The following is a 12,714-nucleotide window of genomic DNA, read 5'->3' on the forward strand; positions in this document are numbered from 1 at the left end:
TTTTTTCTGGGCTTGAGTTACTAATACATTTATATTATATATGCTATATAATTGGTGATTTTTTTTTAGAAACTTGGCTTAGAAATCTTGTTAACCACTAATATAGTCATATAGATAAATGGATGTTTCACTCAGTAGATGCTTATTAACTGATGGTTAACTGTGTCTAATAGGAACAGGAATTTGTTCAGAAGCAACAACAAGAATTAGATGGCTCTCTGAAAAAGATCATCCAACAGCAGAAGGCAGAGCTAGCCAATATTGAAAGAGAGTGCCTGAATAACAAACAGCAACTCATGAGAGGTATATGAAATTACGCAGCATATGTGTGTATATAAAATGGTACCTGAAGAACATTGCTGAGATATATGGATATATCTAATACCCATAATATCAAATAATTGGAAATTATTTGAATGCTCTCCTTTGCTAGAGTGGTAGAAAGATAAAGTTGAGGTTAATAAGAGGAAAAACTATGTTAAATTTTAAGAACTAAAAATTTTAAAATTCTTTATAAATACTGTAAGACATCGAATGCCTTTACGACAGGAGAAGTAAACAAAAAACATATAATTCTTAAAACATCTTTTTGTTCAGATGGTGCTAGAACTTTACCTGAATAGTTTGGTATACTCATTATGCCTTATAATTGTTGGTATACTTAATGGCTACACAATGGAATGGGATTTTAAACACTTATTTCCCTTAATAAAAAGCTAAGATTTTTTTCTTTATCATTAAGATGATTAAAAGGAATTTTGGTGTTGGGGGTGGGACACTCTCTGTTTATAGGACATTAGAACAGAATGGTAAGTGGTGATGAGTATTACCTGTGCACTGGTAGTATTTCATTTATAGTTCAGAATGTCATTGTGTGTATAAGTTAGTGTATATAGAACACTTTTAATGTAAATATTAAAATGAAGACCAAAGTACATGTGTAAAAAGAACAAAGTGACGTTTTGAAAATTGCTTTCTTCTTCTAGCTCGAGAAGCTGCAATTTGGGAGCTTGAAGAACGACACTTACAAGAAAAACACCAGCTGCTCAAACAGCAACTTAAAGATCAGTATTTCATGCAAAGACATCAGCTACTTAAGCGTCATGAGAAGGTTAATGAAAGGAAAATTGGTTTACTTTTTGTTCAAGTTTATAGAGTTATTTCTGAAACTATTTCTTAGAGAATGAATTCTCTCTATATATATTTTTAATCCTAAAATTTATTTGGTGAAGTTTGGAGTAATTAATTGTGTCTTATCGTGACTGCAAACTTCTTTATGAATTTCATGGAAGGTGACTAGTACAGTGCTTTAAGTTCTCTTCTACATTATAATTTTCATCCTGTCTCTCAAAGGTAGCTATTGTGGCTCCATTTATGGTTCAAATATCTTAAAAATGTGGACTCCCTGACTTAGTAAAAGAATTTTAATATAAGACTCATTATGGGCACCTGGGTGGCACAGTTGGTTGGGTGACCGATCGTGATCTCAGGTCTGTGGATGGTGATCTCGGTGTTGTGGGATCAAGCCCCATGTCGGACTCCTGCACTCAGCGTGGAGTCTGCTTGAGATTCTTTCTCCCTCTCCCTCTGCCCCTCCCACTTGTGCTCTCTTTCTCTAATATAAATAGATAAATCTTAAAAAAAAAAAAGATTCTTATTACTAAAAGCTATATTTTTATTATAAATTATATTTTGAGTAAAAGTTTGCTGGTTGATAATGCAACAAGGGAAAGAGCAATTTTGAGAAACAACAACAAAATGACATGTTTGAGCATACATGTGAGTACTGAGTATTAAATTATATCTCCCTCGGGCGCCTGGGTGGCTCAGTTGGTTAAGCGACTGCCTTCAGCTCAAGTCATGATCCCAGAGTTCCGGGATCAAGTCCACGTCGGGCTCCCTGCTCAGCAGGCAGTCTGCTTCTCCCTCTGACCCTCCTCCCTCTCATGCTCTCTGTTTCTCATTCTTTCTCTCTCAAATAAATAAATAAAATCTTTAAAAAAATAATAAAAATAAAATATATCTACATCACTGGACTCTGTTTGATACTTTCTTAGGAAACAGAACAAATGCAGCGTTACAATCAACGACTTATTGAGGAATTAAAAAACAGACAGACTCAAGAAAGAGCAAGACTGCCTAAGATTCAGCGCAGTGAAGCCAAGACTCGAATGGCCATGTTTAAGAAAAGCTTGAGAATTAACTCAACGGCCACACCAGATCAGGACCGTGACAAAATTAAACAGGTAAATAAGCCAGTTAGTCTCTTCTTTTTTAGATTTAAAAAATGTGAATGTCCTTTAGAAATGTCACATAATTGTGTTGTAAACATTTCAAGCCATCTTGGGCTTGTTGATGTTCTCTTTGGCTTTATGGGCTGGGGCTAGATATGTGGCATATACCAACTTAGTGTTCGTAGGTTGGTGGCCACAGAGGGCAAAGCCCTCCGCCCCATACCCTACACCAGATTTTGGGCTAGACTGGTCCTAAGACCAGTCCTGGGAATTAGGTGACTTGGACAGCTTTTGAAAAACATAGGGCTTCACTTTGCTTCTATAGTCATAGGTCCCACACACAAATGAACTACGGTCACTAAGCAGATGGGAGGAACAAGGTTTTAATCAGAAGCACCCTCTCTCCCCACCAAAGCCATAATGTAGATTCCAGCTCAAGTCACAGTATATTATTATTACTTGCAACTTTAGTTTATTGTACTTTAAGTCTTGTTAAATTCCTTAATTACTCCTTTGGAAGATGCAGAAATTACATTGCTTGTTAACCATATTTTTTTTAATTTATAGTTTGCTGCTCAAGAAGAAAAGAGGCAGAAAAATGAGAGAATGGCTCAACATCAGAAACACGAAAATCAAATGCGGGATCTTCAGTTGCAGTGTGAAGCCAACGTCCGCGAGTTGCATCAGCTGCAGGTCAGATACAGGATCATGAAAACTGAACTGGTGGCAACGGGGCAGCACGAGTGGCTGGTTTGGAGAGAACAGTAGCTAACCAAAATAAACTGTACTTTACTCATGAAAATGCTGGGATTGAGAGGTTTTGTTTTCTGTATAGATCCAAATAAAGATCAGGTTAGTATCATAGGCACTTATTTAGCTTTTATATAACCATGGTTAATATAAACATGAGGCTAAATTATAGCCTAAGAAGTTGAATCTTTCAAAAGCAGTATTGAGTATTTTTAGTCTCTTTTGCGAAGAAAATGAACAAAGTTTTCAAAATGAGGTAGATGGTTTTGTTATCAGATTCTGAATTTAAAATTTTATTTAGGGAGAAATAGTTCATTTTCTTCTAGGTGTTTGAAAAAAGTGATAAACTAAATATATGAGAATTTTTCTCCTAAGAAATTTAAAGGTTACTTTAGGGGGACTGTTTTGGGGCCTTACCTAGAGTATGCAGCCCATCTATTATATAGCCTAAAATGTTTAAAATTTCAGAATAGTGTAAACATTATTATCCGTTACACTATGGATAGTGTAAACATTATGGATACTCTACATATTTGCTTAATTTACTAGAGTAGAATAGTTCCTAATCCCACATTCTAGTACCAGTGGGTAAAATCCATATAAGGTGTCCTTTGAAGTGTCAATTTTATGAGCAAACCTTCTTAGAAAGGAAAAACAGGATCAAACTAACTCTATTTAAGTTCTTTCCATATGGTAAGTAAGAGATCTAGCTTCTAAACCTGCAGAAATGAAGCTATAACTCATTTGAGCCCTTGGTTTTCAGGGAAGAGGCTGAACCTCAGTAATAGTTTGATGTTTAGGGGCGCCTGTGTGGCTCAGTCGTTAAGCATCTGCCTTTGGCTCAGGTCATGATCCCAGGGTCCTGGGATCAAGCCCTGCATCAGGCTCCCTGCTCAGTGGGAAGCCTGCTTCTCCCTCTGCCACTCCCCCTGCTTGTGTTCTCTCTCTCGCTATCTCTCTCTCTGTCAAAAAATAAATAAAATCTAAACAAAAAAAAAATAGTTTGATGTTTAATGAATGCTTTATTATTGGAAGATAATTACATTTGTGAAAAATTGCTTAGTTGATCTGAAAATTTTTAATCCAAATTTTATTTTCAGAATGAAAAATGCCACCTATTGGTTGAGCATGAGACTCAGAAACTGAAGGAGTTGGATGAGGAGCACAGCCAAGAATTAAAGGAATGGAGAGAGAAATTGAGACCCAGGAAAAAGGTAATTTTAAAAGCTTTAGATAAAATACATTTGTGTTCATCCATTTGTCCACCCAGTTATTGGCTGTTTAATATGTGGTGTACGGTGTCAGAGACAGGAAATAAGAGATGAAGAGACAAAGTCCCTCTCCCCCAAAGGTTCAGAATGTAGTGACAAGCAATTACAGTTCAGTAGGAACACTGCTGTGAGGGAGGTAAGGATAGGAGACAGGAGCACAGTGTTGAGGCCAAGGACGAGGAGTGCTTCAGTCTGCCTGGGAAATTAGGGAGGCTTTACAGAGAAGATGCCTTATAAGCCAAGTGAGACTTCAGGATGAGTAACAGCTGGCTAGGCATACAGGCAGGTTAGGGTGTGATGGGAAATGTAAGTTCAGAGAAGAGAATGGGTGAAAATGATGTGTACAGGAATTGCAAGTAGCTCCCTGCCATTGGGGCACTGGGGGAGTGTGCCTGTGTGTAGGCATTAAGGAGGGCGAGAGGGAAGGAAGGGAGGACAGCTTAGTCTGGACAAGTTGACAGGAGCCAGATTATAAGGCTCTCATATGATAGTAAAATAGGAAAGTCTCCCTTCCCCCCATCCAGCTATCAGCCATCTTCCTATTTTGTACTTCCTTTTTGACTCCCTGCTGGCCTGGTCCAATTGGTCAACCACTTCAACTCATTTTTTTTCTATAACTATGTGATCCTCTCCCTTTGCTAGCTCTCAAACTCAAACCTTTATTTTCTCTTGGCCTTCCTGGATTGGATTGGAATTCAAAAGGTACAGAAGGGCCTTTTCCCGGTTTCTTTAGCTCTTTGAAGTCTAGCTTTCACCTCAGACTCCCCAGTTGAACTCATTGACAGTATGAATTGCTAACAGCCAGATCCTATGGTATTATCTAACTGTTGTCATTAGAAATCTTGTTTCTTAAAATTCTCTTCTCGGGGCACCTGGGTGGCTCATTCGGTTAAGTGTCTGCCTTCGGCTCGGGTCATGATCTTGGGGTCCTGGGATTGAGCCCCACATCGGGCTTTCTCCTCAGTGGGGATCCTGCTTCTCCCTCTGCCACTCTCCCTGCTTGTGCTCTCTCTCACTCTCAAATAAATAAATAAATAAAATCTATAAAAAAAAATTCTCTTCTCATCCGACTTTTATGACCTAACTCTTCCTTCTCTGTGCTCTTTATCACTTTTCCTTTGTCTTCCAGTCACCTGAAACATTAGACATCTCACAGCTTTACACCCTTGATGATCCTGTGCCTAGTCATGGCTTCATCTGCTGCACATTTCAGGACAGTCCCAGCACTTGTATTAAGTAGGGGTTGTATAAAGTACAAATTCTGAAGTCCTACAGATCTGGGTTCAGATCTCAGTGCTGACATGATTAATTTTGTCACTTAACATTCCCAAGCCCAGTTTTACTCATTTGTAAAACAAAGATGACACTAGGTACCCAACTGGGGTTGTTAAGACCTAAAAGAAGTGATGTGTGTCTATAGCATTTCCTAATACCTGAGCTGTAGTCAGGGTTCAATGAGTAGTTACCATTGCTCTTACTGTTTCTTGTTTTGTTATTATTGGTTCATGCTCTAAGCGCCCATTTCCCACCTGGATGTTCCATTCCTTCTTATTTCATTCGGGCCTCTGTTCCAACATTATCTCACCAAAGGTTCCTTTTTCTGATGATTATATATATATAATAGCTTCCATGCCCACCTCAGACATTCCCTATCCCATCACCTTTGTTTTCCTTCATAACATTCTTCACCACCAGACACAGTTGTGTTTTTTTTTTTTTTTTTAAAGATTTTATTTATTTATTTGACAGAGAGAGACACAGTGAGAGAAGGAACACAAGCAGGAGATGTGGGAGAGGGAGAAGCAGGCTTCCTGCAGAGCAGGGAGCCCGATGCGGGGCTCGATCCCAGGACTCTGGGATCATGACCTGAGCCGAAGGCAGACACTTAACGACTGAGCCACCCAGGCGCCCCAGACACAGTTGTTTATTGTCTGTCTTTTCCCACAAGAATGTATGCTCCTTGAAAGCAGGAGCGTTATCTCTCAGTTCACTGGTATATGTCAGCTTCTAGAATAGTTCCTGGCATATTGTAACAATCAATACATACCTATTGAATATGGACTAAAGATTGTAAGCTCAGTGGAGATAAAACTGAACTTCACAGCCTTTCTCCATCATCCCCATCTCACTTTGTTCCCCCATGTGTTCCCACCCACCATCAGTGTGCTTCCCGACATCCCTGTCCATCTAATTGACATCTAGTCTAACAACCTGAATTGTCTTTCATTTCTATCACATCCCATTTCAGTGAGATGACAAATAATTTTAACTCTCTTTTTATAATATTTCTCTTTCCCATTACTATCATTCTACTGCTTAAAAATGTTCAGTAATGTCCTAATGGGCCTTCTGATCTCAAGTTCCTTTTCCTTTCTTCCTGCTTGTCTGCCATCACCAGAGTATTTATATTCAAGAACATCCCTGGTACTGGCATTGTGGTGTTAATAAATCTTTAGTTCTATCAGAATAAAGTGGAAATGCCTCAGTTTGACTTTGTGGCTGTCATAGTGCCGTACATTGGCCACAATCAGACTTTCTAGCAGTATCTCCCACAAGCCACTTTGTTCCCTGGTCATATTCTGATATTGGGTATAATCACCATTACGCACACCACGTCTGTGGTTTCCTGCCTGTGTGCATTGTTTCAGCCCCCTCTGTCTGGCATGCCATCTGCATCCTGTCTATCAAATTCTTTTCTTTCCTTTAAGACTGAGCTCATGTTTCACCTCTTCTGAGAAACACTCCTGTATCTTTCAGTCCTCTGCTGTACTTTGTGCCTCTGCAGCATCCCTGAATCACTTGTCTGCAAAATCACTGATACAAGTGTTTATCCAGCACTTACTATATGCCATCTGTATTGTGGGGATGTAAAGCTGAATCTGGTTTAGGGCTTACCTTCAAACAGCTTATAGTTCAGTGTGAAAGAAAAGACATGCACATCAAAAATGAAAATAAACAGAAAATGGAAAGTGCCATGTGGGAGAGAAAGGTAGTAGTTAATAATAGGTGTCATCTATTGAGTGCCTGGTAGGTGTTAAGTACATCATGATTTAATCCTCACGTAGCAACCCAGTGAGGTAGGTGATACTCTACCTATTTTATAACAGAAGAATGAGATGATTCTGTAATAGAAGTTAAGTCATTGACCCAAGTTATACATTCGTATGGCTGAGCCAAAGGCTTCCATCTAGGGCTGTGCACAGCCTAATCTAACTGTTGAGCACTCTGGTCTTCCTTAGGATAACATACAGAGAGAGTGTTTTGAGCAAATAGTTTTATTCTTGGCTGTCAGAGTAAATTCTGTTTGAAATACTAGCACATAATTTCTTTTTTCCCTTCCTTTTTAAGACACTGGAAGAAGAGTTTGCCAGGAAACTGCAGGAACAGGAGGTGTTCTTTAAAATGACTGGGGAGTCTGAATGCCTTAACCCATCAACACAGAGCCGGATTTCCAAGTTCTATCCTATTCCTAGCTTGCATTCCACTGGGTCGTAACAATAGGAAACATTCTGTGATTGGGTTTGGCTTTTTAAATATGTCATTCTGTTCTCTTCATCTTCTGCCACAATCTATATCAGAGAGCTTATGAAGACAATCACCTGCCTCACCTTCTAGGTGTTTTGTTTGTTTGTTTATTTTGTTTGTTTGTTTAGCAAAGATGAAGGGAAAGGAACCAAGACAGATGCTGGGCCATGTTGGCAAAGTGGCATCTTGCAGTAATTCCCTAAGGTGATTTTGTATGTTAATCTTAAAAATTGTGTTCTTTAGACACTGTTACCTGAAAAACTGTTAGTATGATGTCTGAAGTTTTTTTTTTTTTTAAAAGCTGTTAGGCCACTGAATATTAGTGAATATCTTTTTACCTGGCCTAACTTCTCAGTGATGCCTAAATTCTATAGCTGCAACTCTGCTGTAGAGAGTTGGAATAATTTCCTTTTGGTGAATCAGCTCTCAAGACAAAGCTCTGAGTTGCTCAAAATACCATATTGATTGAATAAATAAATCTATTTTGTCTTTAAATAGCAACAGACTCTTTTAAAAAAGAAACATTATTGGAGTAATTTGTCTAATAACCTGTTTAGTCATGAGCTAATAAGGGTGCTAATTTTATTAAAATAGTGCCTAAAACACTAAATTTCAATTGAGTCTAAAGTAGGATTTCCTTTTTTGATTCAACAGGGACAAACATCCTTAGCATTAAGCATTATTGTGTTTTAAATCTTGCTCCTATTACCATTTGATAGAAATTTTCATCCTAAAATATATGTTGTACAAAGTTGAAAAGATTTAAAAAAAGGTAGTTTTTAGATATTGAAATTGGAAATATAACACACCAAATTAAAAGAAGTATAGACTTAGGTTCCTAGCTTATTGCCTAAAATAATCCGTGATCTGGTTAAGTGACCTCTCCCATCCTAGCACATTTTGTTCATTGAAAACTCTGCCTGAGGCCTGCAGGCTCTGTTATACTTATAAATGTATTTTCTGAAATTAATCTTAAAAGAGGCATTTGTTCAGAATACTTTTTAAAAAAGCATTTAAATAAAATATTTAGGCAATGTCAGAAATGACTTTGTTGTTGTTGAAAGTCATTTGTATTTTGGTTTTATTTAGTCCCATGTTTAAATTATTTACTTTGATTTGAGTGGGAAAAGCCTGAAACCTTTATCATGTGGTTGATGATACATGTAATTATTAATGAAATGTTCACTCTTGGTCCCTCTTGTGACTCAGAATTCCAAGTCCTAGTCAGGTCATACAGTATTATGCAATGTACTTTGGTGGCTGAATAGATGGCCCATTTGTAAATGATGCTTGCTGTTTGCCATTTTCAACCTATTCTCTTTTAAGAGTACTAAGTACAAAACTGTAGACGTTTCAGTTTTTAGTTATTTGACATTTGAGGCTGGCGAAAAATTTAAGTGTAATTTTGTGGGAACACTGATTCATATTAAGAAAATGTAAATATCTGTAGCACTTTCTTGCAGTTAATTTGAAAATTTTGAATGCGAACCTTATTTTGTCAGTGATTTAGATGATTTGAAAATGCATGTGATTTTAATTTTGTAATTGTTTTGACAAGCATAATTTCTTGGACAACTCTGTAGGTAGCCTTAACTTCTGGCCAAGTTTGTTTTTTATATACATATATATACATATATATATATATATAAAATATATGGTTGTAAATTCATACACTTATCACATTGAATGTGTTACTGTATACAAAACTCTTTTAATGCTTTATTCTCAAATGCTGGGTTGAAAATGTTTTGAAAGCCTTTTAAAGTATATATCTTTATAAAGTAATATTCAGGATGATGATGGAAATTGTTTATATTGTTATGATAAAAATGACAGTATAATGTTACCCAATGTATTTAATGATTTATTTACAGAGGGAGAGAGGAAGAAGGTTCTCATACCAATCTCTCCTTTGAAATTTTCAGTTCATTGGCTTTTATAAAAAAATTATTTCAGGTAGTGTACACTTTTTCAGGATCTTTTAAAGGATAATCCTGTGTCTTAGTTTGTGGCACATAATTAATTTGGTCTGAATATTTGATTCTTTTTATTCCTTTCAACTTGACATGAGAGTATTGAATAAAGAAAAGAGGCTCAGAGTAGAACGGTTGATACTCTGGTAACTTTATTAGCAAATCTTGGAAAACCCATAAAACTGCCTTTTGGATTCAGTGTTCATGCTGGAGTTCTCTTTCAAATATGACCATATTCATGTGGGGGCAGGACTGCAAAATGATACATGTGTAGAGGTGAAACATTCATTTTAATGCTTAAAGTTACACAAATCTTTTCAAAAAGTGTTTTGTTATAGAATATGCTGTTTTTACCCATCCCTGCTCACTTCTTTTGGGCCCTATATTCAAATAGATAATAGTGATCATTTGTTCTTTTTTTTTTTTAATCTTGCATGAAGTGTAGGTGGGGAGTTGGGGAGGGGCACAGACTTCTTTGAAAGAGTACAATCGGATCCATTGCTGATGTGGTGGTTTTGTTGCTGTGGCAGAATGTGCTATGAAACACATAAAAGAAATTCTCCACGTGCGCCCCGACGACATCCTCCCTCTTCTCCCCGCATGCTGTGAACACAGCACGCACTGCACTTCTGCAGGCCTAGCTCGCAGAGCTGGTCGCACCAGGTTGCCTTTCCTTGTCCTGTCAGTCGTAGTTGGGTGTGAATTGCTGAGTTAGCTGCTATTCTTTATGGAGTCACAATTAAGCTTTTTCCTACCCTTTTCAATGGGGAAGCTATGGGGGGTGGGGATAAAGAGAAAATTGAGAGTGCTTATACTTTGTTGAAAATATTAGAACTTTCCTGTGACAGGATACAGCAAATTGTAATTAAATATAAACCAGAACCAGAGCTACCTCTAAGTAGTGTTTCCTCAAGCACAAAGCTCTCAGGCATATGAGACCCTCTTTAATGGAGGGTCTCTGATCTCTTGAGCATCAGCGAGTTCAGAAGTGACTGTCTTTTGTACTCTGTTAGTTCCCTGGTAACTACACACTTTCTCCCATTCCACACTGTGCTTACATGACAAAGACTCTTCTGAGAAGCCAAATTCTGTCCAAGATGAGTTCTAGATATTGTTGATTAAAGGAAAGCCTAGAACTGGGGTGGAAGAGGAGAGTTACTTACCAGTTCTGAGAGTCTGCCGATGAAATAAATCACTCTTTTTGGGGAGATGATCTTTTATAGGAAATGGGCTATTTTAAATGCTTTTCTTGAAGGCACAACAGTTAATGCCTCCATTGTTGCTAGTCTGTGGCTGACGTGGTTTTGATACGGCTTTAAAATTTCTGCTAAGCTTGAGTAGAATGTTACACCAGTTTTAAATGTTGGCTGCAGCTTTTGGTGATTCTTTGCTGATTTTTGCAGTGTAATAACTTCATGAGCTAAATTTTCAGGAAGACTTTTGTTTCTGATTATGCCTCTTGTCTATTTGGGAGCAACATGTCTTTTCAATCATGGGATTGACAAATGAAAAATAAAGTTATTTCTTAATCTACTCTGGGAAGCAGTCTTTTATTAAGAATCTTTGATACTGGGTTGTCCTTCGTGAGAACATCTTGCAACATTTTTTGGTTTCATTTTTAGCCCTCACAGTCCTCCAGGCCTTCGGACCCTTCCAGACTTGCCTGTGTTCCTACCTGACTCATCACCACACACAAGAATGTAGTTTTTACTGGTAACTCGGAGGGCGGTGTCTTTCAGCATACAAACCCCTCCTTTGGGTGGTGCTTAAAATAAATTATATATTAAATATATATAACATATATGTATTCTATATGTAATATATATTAAAAATAGACATTTAATTTTTCTTCCCTTGGGATGGATTATTTTTCTCACCAAACATTTCACTTAACCATATGACCTCACCTCTGCTAAAGATAACCTCTTTCCATCATTGATACGTTCATGAAAGAGTCAGTAGACACTAGGCACCGTCATTTGGCGAGTGTTCAGCTTGGCTGGAGGGAGGCACAGTGTATCCTTTTCTAACCCAGGAGCATCACACACTATCAAGCTCATTCTTGACTTTTTTTTTTTTTTAAGTGAAACAGGCTCAGACCCATTGCCATCCAGCTGAGGGTATGTCTCATGTCTGCCCATCCCCTTTCTGATTCTGTCCAGAGAAGGTAGCAGGTTTGGACTTTTATCCTAATTCAGTTGCGCATAGGACTCTGAAGACTCCGGATAGCTTGGAAAGGTAAATGTAGTAACTAAGGAACACTCGGATCAAGTCTGATTAATAAAGGTAAGAGCCATTAAAGGGGATCTAATACTTGAGCCCCTGAACACTCGGATCCGGTCTGATTAATAAAGGTAAGAGCCATTAAAGGGGATCTAATACTTGAGCCCCTGAAGCTACTATTACTTGATTCACCTTTTAGGTTAAACAGTTTAAAAGGTGTGATGCAGTCATTCATTTTACCCAAGAAGTTTTCATTACGTAGTGAAAAGTTTGAAATTCTGAAGGCCTTATGAGCTCCTTGTTCAGAATCCCCATGATGATCCACGGCAGGTGGTGGTCAGGCTGTGAGACAGGCGGCCAGCGGACCACACAGTGTTCGGTGCGTCCCTGGGTGTTGCTGCTAGCGGTTCAGGGCACGCTGAATGGTAGGTTTTTTCCCAGGATCGTATGTGAGGTACTCAGGACAGACCACCTGGAAAGTAAACTATCCAGACTTGTAGAAGGTAGACTGTAGATTCAACTCCTAACTTGAGAGGAAATCTCACTATTTGGGTTCCAGATGTTTGTCCCTTCTGGGCCAGTAGCTTCTTGCATCCCACAGTACTCCTTTCCACTTACTCTACTGGCACCAAGGTGCTCTGCTAATGGGGGTGTGGGGGTGGAGGTGAGGGTAGGGGTACTTGGGAAAACACTGCGTCCTCATCACAGAACTTAGTGATGACAGTAGTCTTTCTTTTT

At 38.2% G+C, this 12,714-nt stretch overlaps 1 protein-coding gene across 2 annotated transcripts in view; it reads left to right on the forward strand.

Annotated features, from left to right (window-relative positions):
* Positions 1 to 11,291, forward strand: part of SLK (STE20 like kinase) — a 59,386-nt gene extending 48,095 nt beyond the window's left edge. For both annotated transcript variants that reach the window (XM_032423120.1, XM_032423119.1), the window contains 6 exons: positions 174 to 303; positions 987 to 1,111; positions 2,058 to 2,246; positions 2,802 to 2,927; positions 4,085 to 4,198; positions 7,604 to 11,291. In XM_032423120.1, the coding sequence (XP_032279011.1) occupies positions 174 to 303; positions 987 to 1,111; positions 2,058 to 2,246; positions 2,802 to 2,927; positions 4,085 to 4,198; positions 7,604 to 7,750 (831 nt within the window). In that variant the 3' untranslated portion in view covers positions 7,751 to 11,291. The remainder of the gene's footprint in view (positions 1 to 173; positions 304 to 986; positions 1,112 to 2,057; positions 2,247 to 2,801; positions 2,928 to 4,084; positions 4,199 to 7,603) is intronic.
* Positions 11,292 to 12,714: the final 1,423 nt, after the last annotated feature.

The sequence above is a fragment of the Phoca vitulina genome, unplaced genomic scaffold, assembly GCF_004348235.1.
Source record: "Phoca vitulina isolate PV1807 unplaced genomic scaffold, GSC_HSeal_1.0 scaffold28, whole genome shotgun sequence".
Classification (NCBI taxonomy): Eukaryota; Metazoa; Chordata; class Mammalia; order Carnivora; family Phocidae; genus Phoca; species Phoca vitulina.